The sequence below is a fragment of the Mytilus californianus genome, unplaced genomic scaffold, assembly GCF_021869535.1.
Source record: "Mytilus californianus isolate M0D057914Y unplaced genomic scaffold, xbMytCali1.0.p SCAF_3, whole genome shotgun sequence".
In the NCBI taxonomy this organism is placed as follows: Eukaryota; Metazoa; Mollusca; class Bivalvia; order Mytilida; family Mytilidae; genus Mytilus; species Mytilus californianus.
Genome location: NW_026262679.1, coordinates 9,613,400 through 9,627,598, shown reverse-complemented (window position 1 = coordinate 9,627,598; position 14,199 = coordinate 9,613,400). Strand labels below are relative to the sequence as shown.

The 14,199-nt window shown below is 31.5% G+C and overlaps 1 protein-coding gene across 1 annotated transcript in view; it reads right to left on the bottom strand.

Moving 5' to 3' along the window:
• The window catches only part of LOC127733370 (neurogenic locus notch homolog protein 1-like), a 40,570-nt gene that overhangs the window by 25,808 nt on the left and 563 nt on the right, over window positions 1-14,199 (bottom strand). Inside the window, exons 3-12 of the mRNA XM_052242740.1 lie at window positions 13,853-13,955; window positions 13,335-13,473; window positions 11,761-11,833; window positions 8,782-8,979; window positions 6,285-6,390; window positions 5,576-5,692; window positions 4,938-5,044; window positions 1,876-1,997; window positions 1,220-1,365; window positions 141-251 (exon numbers count right to left, since the gene is read on the bottom strand). Of these exons, the coding sequence (XP_052098700.1) occupies window positions 141-251; window positions 1,220-1,365; window positions 1,876-1,997; window positions 4,938-5,044; window positions 5,576-5,692; window positions 6,285-6,390; window positions 8,782-8,979; window positions 11,761-11,833; window positions 13,335-13,473; window positions 13,853-13,955 (1,222 nt within the window). The remainder of the gene's footprint in view (window positions 1-140; window positions 252-1,219; window positions 1,366-1,875; window positions 1,998-4,937; window positions 5,045-5,575; window positions 5,693-6,284; window positions 6,391-8,781; window positions 8,980-11,760; window positions 11,834-13,334; window positions 13,474-13,852; window positions 13,956-14,199) is intronic.

The window sequence follows — 14,199 nt, the reverse complement described above, 5'->3', positions numbered from 1 at the left end:
GTTCGGTGTGAGCCAAGGCTCTGTGTTGAAGGCCGTACTTTGACCTATAATGGTTTACTTTTACAAACTGTGACTTGGAGGGAGAGTTGTCTCATTGGCACTCATACTACATCTTCTTATATCGACATATGTAACTTTACCTTCCATAGTATCACACAGTGTCCCTTCAAAACCTGGATCACATTGACATCTAAATTCTCCTGCTTCGCATTCTTTACACACTCCATTGATACATGGAACAGGAATGCAACCTTTGTGAAAAAAACCTGTATTATAGTTTGTCTATAATAATGATTTCATTTGTTTTTCGTGTAATAAACGTGTAAACGGTAAGACAGATGTTTGACATTTTCATATGCAAAATATCGAATCAGTAAGATTGTAAAAGGCGTACGATAGCAATTTTTTTATTGAAGGCGTCTAGAAAATGTCAAGTATTTGAAAGTTGTTTCTTAACTGGATTAAAAATTATGGATTTTGTGTAGTTAGTTCATTTTTCCATCCGTTTATATTTTTCTTATGCTATTTCAGTTCGCAATGCTTTAAACAAATGTTGATTCTTACTGTATAAGGTAAATGTTATGTAGTTACTGTAACATCTTACAGAGAGGTTAAAGTTAAATTGTTATACTGAAACACTATCAATAACTTGATAACAAAAGTTAACAAAATTAATTTAATTGACTTACAGTGCATCCGATTAAAAAGGGATTCATCATATTTACCACAGTTACATTCAAAATAAATCAAATATGTAAAAATGATATAAAAAACGTCCTTAAATATATAACTTTTCAGCAAACGAAAAACTACCGGAAGAAAGTCTGTGTTTTTCTTGGACAGTGATTGATTATTTAATGAGTAATGACTGACTGTCCTGTCTGCTGGCTAACTGTAAGTCCCCGAGGGTATCATCAGACCTGTATCCAGTACTTTGGTGCTGGCATGAAAATACGATTTTTTTTTAAATTTCCTATTACCAAATTTAGGAAACTAATCTAAATTAAGGAATATATATCTCCCTGATACCAAACTCTGATTCATACCCCTGATTTTGGTTATACATTTTGTCCTTTTTATAAGCTGTTCATTTTTTTAAATTTTGGATTTTCAAATATTTTGGTTTCCAGCATCAAAATCTACTACAAGTTTGTAGTTTAAACTACAAATGATATTCAAACATGCCTACCCTAAATGGGGTTTAATAATTATAGAGTACCTTTATGGACAGTGTTTGCTCTAAGAGAAAAACCTTTATCGGCAGGATGGTTCTTTCCATAAACACTATCAAATATCAACAACATTAAGTTTTGTTCGCCCCACGAAGATGTTGTCCACACATCACCGGCAGTTGTACCACATTTCCTTAAATAGACACAACGAATTTGACAAATACATATGAGTAGACGATTAGGTTTGTAGGGTTTCAATAAAATATAACATATAGACTTTTAGGCGTGTAAGGATTGCATAAAATGTTACATAGACTCTGAGGCGTATAAGGATTTCATAAAATGTAACATAGACTCTTAGGTGCATAAGGTTTCCATAAAATGTGACATATAGACTCTTAGATGTATAAGGATTCAATAAAATATAATATATAGACTCTTAGGTGAATAAGGATTCCATAAATTGTAACATATAGACTAATAAGTGTATAAGGGTACCATAGAATATAACATATAGTACACTATGTGTATAACGATGCCGTGAAATATAATAATGTAAAAAATATTTATACAACGCACAGTGAAGGAACAGAATTCATGTGCATAAACGATATCACTGTAGATCTTAAAAAATTCTTCTCCGAATTGTAAGTAAAAATTACATTATAATCAAGAATTTATAGAAATGATATTAAATATTTACCTTACACCTGTTTGGCCAACCAGGTTATACCGGACCTCCAACCAATGATAACACTTATTATTATTAACCACTGGCAAATGAAAGACATCAACATTCACTCTGACATGTAAATTCTCTGGAGCCTATGGAAAAGAAGATAATTTGTAAAGTAATAGATGTTTTCTCCGTCCAAATAAAATTGTAAACTCTTAGAAAGCCAGGGATTCCTTTTTATTTTTTCCCAATTAAAAGTATAGTGTTTAAAAGCAAAACGTCTTATTATTGTTTCTTCTGTTTTCGTTTTATGATTGTTTTTGGCGATGTTAAAGTATTTCAAAGTTAAAATAGCAACGGAACATATTGATTGCTTTAACTTTTACATTAAAATCTTTAATAGAAAGTTTGAAAGACATTGACTTTTATTTCCCATGAACTACACATTTAAAACATTTAACTGTTAAAATTATTGTTTAATGTTCGGACGCTAGAACAAATACTCCAATATATAGTGAGGGTTCTGTAACAATTCCAACTATATCACATTGATTAACTTTACATTAAAATTGCTTCTTATTGTGTACTTTTACTGTACCAACAACTCTGTAAACGGTGTCCTCTATGAAATAAGCCTTAGCGTTCTCGGTGTGTTGTGATTTTCAACAACAAACGACAACGATATATTGAGTTTAGTATGATTATTTTGTTTTTTATAATGTTTCTTCATTTTTTTATAACATGATATATATTTATTAAATGCATATTTGGATTATTATAATAATAAAATTTGAAAGCATTTTGTCTGAATTGAATGAACGTCAAATAAAATTCCAATATTTAATGACAATTGAAATGATATATTTTAGAAGAAGTTTGCATTTATTAATTGCATATTTGGATTGTTATAATAATAAAATTTGAAAGCATTTTGTCTGAATTGAATGAACGTCAAATAAAATTCCAATATTTAATGACAATTAAAATGATATATTTTAGAAGAAGTTTGCATTTATTAATTGCAGATTTGGAATATTACAATAATAAAATTTTAAAGCATTTTGTCTGAATTAAATGAACGTAAGATAAAATTCCAATATTTAATGGCAATTAAATTAGAAAATATTGTTACAAATGACACGCATGAATTAATCCTTCTTTTAAATAAATTATCTTTGATAACAAACAAGCATGATCCATGATATTGCTGTATACTGTTACATGGAACGAATATTCATAGTCAGTTTAGTTTGCAAGTTCACTGTGACTTCATGTTCATAATCTGTTAGAGTGTACTGTGCCTTCACGTTTTTGTGTGCAGTGACTTCGTGTTATAGTAACAATTTACAACAGCAGCTACCAGTTTTCATATCTTAGTGTTATCATATTGGTTTGTAGTTTAAACTTTACTATATCCTTACCTAGCAAACTGTCAATCAGTCGATGTATACTATTGATTTATAGTTATATTGCACTAGAGACATCGTTTTAAATAATATACACACAAATGTCATGTATTTCCTCCTTACAAGGCCAGAAACAAAAAGCATACACACATTTAAATCAATGCAAATATTATAATGTCTCTGTATTTCATCTATCCAAGAATATGGGGTTGGAATACAGTTAAAAAATGTGAAGGAATATGGGATCAGTTCAAGTTTTGTATAAACCAATTGTATATGTATGTACTGACACCATAAACTATATCCATTTTCAGTTATGGATTGTGGAGAAAATCCCATTAAAAGTCATTTACATCTTTCAAATTCGAAGAAAAATGATGAGCGAGTAGTTGAAAATGTGGAAAATTACATATAGGAAAAAAGACGGACAAGGACGAACAAACGGACCAGACAAAACAAAAAATAAAAATAAAAAAACAAATATTTCGTTTGAAAACTGATTCTTTAAAACCAAAGTAAAGTCTTCAACTGCATATCTTTATATGACACAATGGTACCGCAAAATTTAATATAAAGAAAGACAAAACAAAACAAGAATAAACTAAACAGATACAATAAATGCTTCATGTCACAAACAACAGATTCTTAGTAAAACTAATAAAGGTCAAATGAGTGCAACCCGATATTAAGTCTTAAAGGACTAGAGCTACCAAAGCATAATCACTTTTGTAAAGAAATAGAACTACAATACATTTGTTGAACAACAAGTCACAGTACATTCACAATTGATATGTACAAGAAGTCACAGTACACGTGAATGAAATGACCGCGAAGTCACAAAACACTTGCAGACTTAACCAACTATAATACATTCATTCCATGTAAAAGTATACAGCAATATCAAGGTTCATGTTTGTTTCATTTCAGAGATAAATGATTTTAAATTCATGCTTTGAAATTTGTAACAATATTTGCTAATCAAAATGTCAAAAATCTTTGAACGTGATAGGATGTTCAGACACTACATCCAAACATTTCTTTAATGTTATAATTATTTCTATGCAAATATGCAATTAATGTTTGCAAAATTAATTCTTTAAAATATCATGTTATTAAAAAATGAAGAATCAATGTAAAAAACAAATATACATTCGAGCGTCACTTATGAGTCTTTTTGTAGACGAAACGCGCGTCTGGCGTATACAAGTTTAATCCTGGTATCTATGATGAGTTTATATACATACCAAACTGAATGTGCTGTTGTTATGTGGTGTTGAAAAATAGAAGTCACAGTACACCGAGAACGAGAAGGCACATTTCTTAGAGGACACCATTTACATAGTGTGATACCTGTAAGAAACCGATTTGGTGCGAGATAACTGCATCATTAAGTGTTTTGGGATGAACAATGGTATTTCGTATTTCTTTTTCTAGATAATTGTTTCAATCGTATATAATACTTTTCTATGGTCGAAAGAATATTTGCGGTATTATGATAATATATAGCCTCTCCTATTTTCATGGTCGCCCAACATTCGTTAATGATAAACAGGATTTTTAAAAACCAAATTTTCGTTCATGGTGGATGTCAGGCTTTTGTATGGATTTATGAGATAAAGACATCGGTAAATTACGTTTGCCTCTAATTTATTTTACGTAATATTATCAGTAAAACTTACTTACCCGTAATAACCAGACACATTTTGTATCAAGTTTGTAACTATCTGGATAATTGGGTGTTGTAATAGTGGTTTCCTGTCCTGCGTTAATATCAATTATTCCACCACATACTGAAACACAATTAATTATTAAGTGATGCCTAATCAATTGATATAACTTACCATCATAATGTATAGAAGTAACACGTCTATACATGTATTTATAACTGTTTGATTAAGAAATTAGGTGTTAACAATTGGCCTGGAAACCCAACATATACACTCACGACACTTTCTAAAGAGGAAATACTGATCAAATCGTAGGTTTGTTCCTTTGGAATTCCAAGCAAAAATAAGGGACCGAATCTTCCGTCACTCTACTGGATAATAAAATTAAGTAAATGCCCTTACATATAACGCTTTATTACTAGATCCGTAAAATGCTGACCAAAAGCTCCAATATTATCAACATTTATTGTATCAGCAATCGAAACCGGACTTAAGAGTTACTGGGAAACAGCCTTCTCTAGCGGTGGTGTGAATCAGATGTGAATATCAAACAGTTCTAAAGATCTGATAGTCTTACAATGATGATCTCTAGATTTTATTTTTGTTTTTGGTGATTTTATTGTATATCCTACATTTCCTTCATAGTAAACTCACCTTCCCCATTTATCACTGACTCACAAGTATCTCCTCCAAGTCCTTCGGGACATTTACAAATACATTGGAAGTTCAGAAAGCCACCATTTTGACATTTAGGTGGATTCACGCACTTATCTGTCAAAAGGAAAAATTTTTTTTAACATAAGTGTAATTTTCAATTAAACATTTTTAATCTGTCATTAGGATAATAAAATTAAATCACTTTATCTTGTTGTGCAGCTACTCGTCTTGAATATTTTTTCTCTACCAAATTGTATCTTTATAACACAATAATTACATTACATGTATGTTTGATTAGAATCCGTAATTATGATTTGCTGACAACAATAGGGAGGCACGCTTTTATCAGATTTTATTTTCGTATAAAATGCAACAGCTAAGACTGCACGTGCTATCCGTGACAGTGTTAATATAGTGCATAGAAAAACAAACGAAAAGCTTGATATGAATCTTAATTTCATGGTTGTAGCATAAAAATGTAATGATAAGATTTGAATACTTGTTTTTATAATTTTATAGGGTTGTAAAAGCGTTGAAAGTAAAACAGGAACAATTAAGAAGAGACAAGTAAATATTTGTCAACAGGCAAGCAAATAATTTAATTTGACTCTGCAGCGGTACTAATAAATTCGGGTTATGACTTAATGTATTTCTTCTAAGAAATATATATTTCAAAATTTATGTCAATAATTCTTTGTTGTTCTACCTGTACATCTGTATGCATCCGTTATATCTTTTATGTCATAATATGATAAATCACCACCATAATTTGTCAAGAACTTTAATTCAGGTTGTAAAACTTCCATGCCGCTCTGTAAAAAGACAAATGGAAAATCAACAAAGGTATTAAATTTGAAAGGCACAACTGATTTTTATATTTTCCTTTATGATATGTGTTACTGAGGGGTTGTTCCACCAGGGTTTTCGGTGTGGCAGACTAGTCAAGGCGTTTACTAAATTTCATCATCGGTACAAGGACATCATTCGTAAATGTATATCAACATGCAGACATCTTATGCGTTCAGGTATTTCACATTAAATCTTTTATGATAATATGCTATACAAAGCACAAAAAATGTCGGCACTCACCTCAAAAGCTTACAAAACCTTTAAACAGACTTATTCAGAAGGGATATAGTTACGATACTGTTGTCAGCTCATTAAAGATGGCATATTTGGGTATTAATATTGATTCACTCGTAGGGTCTTTGCATCGGAAATAAACACATTTATTCTAAAACCAGTTGTTGGCATAATACGGGTTATGTTCTTCTCATATATTTTATTATGGTATGATACTAAACACCTAACGGGAGGGATTGTGCTTGATTTTCATATGATGAAGACATAATCTTTCAATCAGTTTAATTGAAATCTGGAGCTGGCATGTCAGTAACTACTAGTAGTCCTTTGTTAATTTATGTATCATTGTCACTTTGCTTAGTTTCTTTTGTTACCTATTCTGACATTGGACTCGGACTCCTTTTAAACTGAGTTTTACTGTGCGTATTGATGTGTGTTTGTTTATTCTACTCAAAACATATTTAACCCCGCCGCATTTTTGCGCCTGTCCCAAGTCAGGAGCCCCTGGCCTTTGTCAGTCTTGTATGTGTTTTTCTATTTTAGTTCATTTATATGTTTTGGAGTTTAGTATGGCGTCCATTTTCACTGAATTAGTACACATTTTTGTTTAGGGGCCAGCTGAAGCCCACCTCCGGGTGCGGGATTTTCTCGCTGTGTTGAAGACCTAATGGTGGCCTTCGACTGTTTTTTGCTCTTTGGTCGGATTGTTGTCTCTTTGACACATTCCCCATTTCCATTCTGAATTTTATATCATCTGTACAAACATTTTATTTAATCAAAATAGTACATATATCTTCGTCCTTCGCATGAATGTAAACTTTCAGAAAAAAGTTTGAAAAGCAAAAACAAAAAAGAATTAAAAAAAAGAGAGGCGGAAGACACCCAGGAGGCAAATACTCGAAGAGAAACAGAAATCACCTGGCAAAGGCGAAAAACGACGAAACAGACATTATAGACAATAGGATAAGTTGTTACAGAAAGAGAGCTTCCCATTTACATTTGAAAAAAAAATGAAAATTAAGATTCCTGTACTGTTGAATTATATGGTTGATATCAAATTTACAAACTTTCACGACATCAAATGAATATCAGTCACAATACATACATACAGTACGAGGATAAAAGTAATTCCTTTTCAATATTTTTTTCCTGTTGATCGATACAAATTTGTACTTTTAAAAAAAAATGATATAGACTCATTTCTTTCACGATTTCTCTCAATTTTTCATCATTTTCATGGTGTTATAAAATTTTGGAAATTATCTTAAATTAAGGAAATATCTCCCTCATGGAAAGGTTTGATTTCTTGTCCGGATTTGGCTATAATTTATGTCCTTTTTGGTTTCATTAACTTTTCAACGTTTGTAACAGGTTTTGGATTCTCAAATATTTTAGCCTCGAGTATCGCCGAAAAGACATAAATTGTGGAAATGCGCATCTGGTGCCGTAAAATTGGTACCGTTAATGCTATAAACTTAGCCATTTGTATTGTTTTCTAAATAATTTGTGATCGTTTTGCTTAAATCCCAGTTTTCCAGAATTCGAAAGTTAAACTGAAATTTAATTTTTTGACGTAGTATTTAGTATATGTGGTCATATTGTGACTTCGAAACTAAAGTTTTCAACAAAAAAATGAACTCTTATAAAATACATAAGGGGAAAAATTTACTGCATACTGCAGACTCGAATCTTCAATAGAAACTACTTATAAGTCTGTATACTTTCATGACATAAATACGAAGCAATCTCTATTTAAAAACGATATGGCATACCAAAGTTCTGAAAGAGGATACCCAAAAGAAAGCTTTTGATAGTGATGACGTCGTTCTATGCCACAAGTTCTAGTTCAAGCAACGATACACATGATATATTTAAAAGAAATGTAGATTTGCCCAAAGGAGTTGTTCAAAAATTCATAAGTCGAAAATAAAACCCCAGAAAACATCATGACAAAAGGGAGAAACGTGCAGACAAAGAAAAACAAGCCAGAAAACCAAAGATTTTACGCAAAATTTGTCACAAAAATGAAAAAAATACGTAACCAGCCTTGCATTTCTTCTGAACATCATGCAATTTAAAAACAAATGTATTTTTATTTAAATGAAATTAATCAAACGTACCCCAGCGCCGTACTGCATAACTGATTCATAATCATATGGGTTATAGTTTCGTGTATCCATTTTACCATAGTTTGCATCACCCTTTGTCGACTCTCCCAGAATATCCCACCTCATATTTAAATGGTTATCTCTGTCAGTTCTGCTCTGTTCATGCCATTCACCTAATGCATGACCCATTTCATGGATAGCAACTCCAACCTTCAATCATAACAGTAGACTAAGTTACCGAAATAATTTTGGAATACAGCAGATTTAAAATTATTGATTTATTTTGTCATTAAAAAGAAATTCTTGATATATGTAATCATATGCATTGAAAGTAACTTGAGTATCAAACACATATATATGTATCATATATTTATATCCTTCATTTCCAAATGTTTAATCATTTTGCCTTTTAGCATATCATTTTACACTACTTTTATAATCCATGCATCTAGTTGTTTTAGACACACAGTTGTACTCAATATATTTTTAAATGTCTTCATTATAGAAACTGGAAGATACTTTAATATTATCAGAAATGAGCGTGTTTGTACTATGTGTGATAAAAACGCGATCGAAGATGAATATCATTTTATAAAGAGTGTGATAAGTATTTAAATGTCAGACGTAAATATATTAAGATATATTATTATAGAAATCCATCTACTTTCAAACTAGTTCAGTTGTTATCTGTAAGAACTATAAAGGAGTTAAATAATCTGGGTAGTTACCTTTATGAGGCAGAGAAAATTCATAACACTTTATTGTTTCTTGTGTACTGTTAATACCAATGTAAATTGTATGCCAAACTCCGCTACATGTTAGAAATTGTTTATGACATTAATGCTGTATATATAAACTGTATAAATTGTGTATATCTGTTTAATCCTATGAGCTGTATTCTTTTTTTAATTGGAAACGAAAACAAAACCATTGTGTTACGCTTTTCATATAAAGTTAGGTTTAAAAAGAATTTGATTATTGAAAATAGTAACAATGGAAAAGTGCAATTAGACATAACAGTACAATTTGGGATTCGGATGCAAGTTTCGAACAACTTTTACAAATCCGTTTCTCAATATATAAGTCTTGTACAATCTATTTTATTATAACTTTTTGTTTCCTAAAAGTATACCCCTGTCGCCCTATTGAATATAAAAGGAAATCTTCTTGATTAAGGTGGGGACGAGAGGACTTTATGCATATTTGGTTTTTTCTCATGACTGAAATTTGACAAATCTATAAAACTAAAAAAATAAGGAGGTCCAATTTGTTAGCCAGCATGACGTAAAAACGACAAACCAAAGAATTCAACTTTATATATAACTAATATAGGACAATGGCGTTGATTAAAGATTACACCATTCCAGGCCTTTTTGTTTACGACATAATTGATATTACCGAGAATTAACAAGTTTCGGGTCGAATCCGATACCGATACCAGTAGTATATGTCACATGTAGTTTCCGGTTGAATGTATGTATGTATGTTTTGTATCCCCCTCCTTACATAGGAGCACCCCTATAGGTTTTGGTGTAAGGATGACATTTAACACACTAGTAAAAAAACCAGGTCGGGTTCAAACAGAAAGATTTTGAAATGTGTTTGTAGATCTTACTTTACTGAACATTCTTGCTGCTTACAATTATCTCTATCTATAATGAACTTGGCCCAGTAGTTACAGTGGAAAATATTTTGTAAAAATTTACAAAAATTTTCAAAATTTATGAAAATTGTAAAAAAATGACTATAAAGGGCAATAACTCCTTAAGGGGTCAATTGACAATTTTGGTCATGTTGACTTATTTGTAGATTTTACTTTGCTGTACATTATTGCTGTTTACAGTTTATCTCTATCTATAATAATATTCAAGATAATAACCAAAAGCTGCAAAATTTTCTTAAAATTACCAATTCAGGGGCAGCAACCCAACAAAGGGTTGCCTGAGTGGTCTGAAAATTTCAGGGCAGATAGATCTTGACCTAATTAACAATTTTATCCTCGTCAGATTTGCTCTAAATGCTTTGGTTTTAGAGATATGAGCCAAAAAATGCATTTTACCCTATGTACTATTTTTTAGCCATGTCGGCCATCTTGGTTCGCGGGTGGGGTCATCGGACACATTTTTTAAACAAGATACCCTAATGATGATTGTGGACAAGTTGGTTAAATTTGTCTTAGTAGTTTCAGAGGAGAAGATTTTTGTAAAAGATTACAAAAATTTACGAAAAATGGTTAAAAATTGACTATAAAGGGCAATAACTCCTTAAGGGGTCAACTGACCATTTTGGTCATTTGACTTATTTGTAGATCTTACTTTGCTGAACATTATTGCTGTTTACAGTCTATCTCTATCTATAATAATATTCAAGATAATAACCAAAAACGGCAAATTTTCCTTAAAATAACCAATTCAGGGGCAGCAACCCAACAAAGGGTTGTCCGATTCATCTGAAAATTTCAGGGCAGATAGATCTTGACCTGATTAACAATTTTACCTCATGGCAGATTTGCTCTAAATGCTTTGGTTTCAGAGATATAAGCCAAAATCTACATTTTACCCCTATGTTCTATTTTTAGCCATGGCGGCCATCTTGGTTGGTTGGCCGGGTCACCGGACACATTTTTTTTAACTAGATACCCCAAAGATGATTGTGGCCAAGTTTGGTTTAATTTGGCCAAGTAGTTTCAGAGGAGAAGATTTTTGTAAAAGTTAACGACGACGGACAACGACGGGCGACGACGACGACGACGGACGCCAAGTGATGAGAAAAGCTCACTTGGCCCTTTGGGCCAGGTGAGCTAAAAAAACTATGCACCTTTAAATCAGCATGAATTTATCAGATGACAATACGAATACTAAAAAACAGGCTTAGATTAAGGTGTAGGTACTTTAATTCAGTCAGGTAACCGCGATGTCGCGGGTGTGTTCTAGTATACTATGAACAAATCAAACGCATACAATATTTTGTTTATTGTTAGAAAATACAAACCCATAAACACCCTGGCTGTCCTAAACTGATGGACTGTCCACCAAACACCTTTCCAACATAAGACCAGCAGCCTCTGTAATGAATAATATGTTGGAAAAAATCAAATTTATGTTAGTTATGCTAACATCTGCACAGTAATATACATTATTGTACTTCATGTCAAAATGCCAGATTTTGATTGGTTAATACGAGGGAGACAATTTACTTTATCCCATGGCAAATACTCTATTACCCTTCACGGAGACGCTTGCTAAAGTGTGCGCATTAATAAATACGGATGATTGTTATGTACAAGACGACATAGTTTATTACTTTGAATTTGAAATTTAATATACAGAACATTCAGTATAATAATTTAAATAACACATATCTGAGAGGGTGATAGAGCAGATTGTTACCCCTCGAAAAGACATTGTCAACCTTGGCTTCACCTCAGTTGACAATGTTTTCTCGGGGTAACAATCTGCTCTATCACCCTCTCAGCTATGTGTTATTTATATAATATATCTTTCTTTCTTTTTCATTGCTTTTTCGATAAACTCGATCTAATTGGAAAAAAAACATCACTATTAACAGTGCATCGTGATTCCATATACTAAGTAGTATGAAAATAAAGAGATGTGGTATGATTGCCAATGAGACAAATATCTACCAGATTTCACATAAATTCGAGCTTTCGTTTTTAAAAAATTAAGAAGGATCTTTAAAAATAAATACTTATTTTTAATTTTTACAGACTGAAAATTGAAAGAGCATGAAAGGAGTAAAACCCGTAGATATAAAGTCAAAATAAGAGTAAAGTAAGGACGAGTTTGCAAGAATCGAATTTTTTGCATACTGCATTTACGAGTTAAAAAAATTATACAAGTGAAGATAAAAAAAAAATGGATTTCCTTGAACGTAAGACCAACTAATCCAGATCATCATAATAAGTACAATGGCCTTACATGGTCAGGTTTTAATACTTCTTGTTTGTATTTTAAAAGACAGTAAAAGTTGTAATGGCACTAGTATTTGATATGGTTTATGGAGCGTTTATTTCTTGGGTGCGCACATGTTCATTGTATTGCAAAAATATACATTAAAGTTGATGTAAAACAAGGACAATCCAGAAATTTTACAAAACATACAAATGTAATCATGGTTTGTTGTCATGGTTACCATTATAAATGTTTTTTTTAAACATCTTGTATCTTTGTATAGTTAGAACAAATTTAAGATTATGTATATGGTAATTTTTTAATTTGCACTAATATTTGGGTCAAATAAAGGCCTATTTGCCCGTACTCTTTGCTGAAATTGACTAAGAGTTTCAACTGCCGGAAAATCTGTAAAAATTCTCAAAATGTGTACACGAAGAATTGTTCGCATTTTCAATGAACATACACATATTCTATGAAGCTCTCTGTTAAAAATTTTATGAAGAATTGATTACACAAAATTTTCATCATTGTTTCCCACCAAACCGGACATTCACCTTTGTACATAGTGGAATACAGTTAATAGAAATGAGTTTATTCTTTTGACGTACAGCTTTACAGAACGAACTTACTAGAATAAATAGCTAAACTTACCCGCTACTTACGAAATTAACCCATCCAGTGTGCCCTAGTTCTTCTTCTAGAGTCTTTGTATGAGGAAGAAATTGTATACATGTGGTTTCGTTAAATCTTTTAATAGCTTCTTCGATTACAGGTATAGCTCTTTCGTGTGCTAAATAATAGTATGAAACTATATTGCCTCAATTTTCTGCATTTGAAGTCATTATTTTCCAATCGAATAATATGAATATCTTATCTAATTTGAAACGAAAAGAGAGTGTGGCTGGATACTAGTATATAAAAAGTTGATTACTTTGACCTGACAGAGAATAAAACTTTCTATTTCTATTAACAAAATACTAATATATCCTTCTAGTTACTGATCACTGTAGTGAGGGTTATACTGCGGTCGAAAGAAGACCAAGAGTCATCATATTTTTATTCTCCAATTACCCTTGGGGTGTTTCAGAGGAGAAGATTTTGGTAAAAACTAACAGAAGTACAGATAAGATATGAGACGTACATTAACTTGTATAAAAAAAACTTCTTACTAAGTGAAGTTGTGTTGATTTCATAAGGTACAATGCCACCTGGCCACAGATTATTTCCTGCCGTAAATGCTCTTTGTGAAACAATACCATGACCTTCACTGGGCTGAAATAAATATAAAATATGATTTAGATATTTTTTAATAATCACAATGAAAAAGATATGTTTTTAAGTTGCATGCATGGGAACAGTTTAAATGTTAAAAAATGTTTGCTCTTGGTTTCTTATAAATATTTAATTACTTCATGTAAAACCAAGGTTTAATTTTTTTTGGTAAAACAAATAATTTCTTTTGGCAAAAAAGCAGGCATCATTTTATTGTTGAAAAGCAAAATGATTAGATTTTATC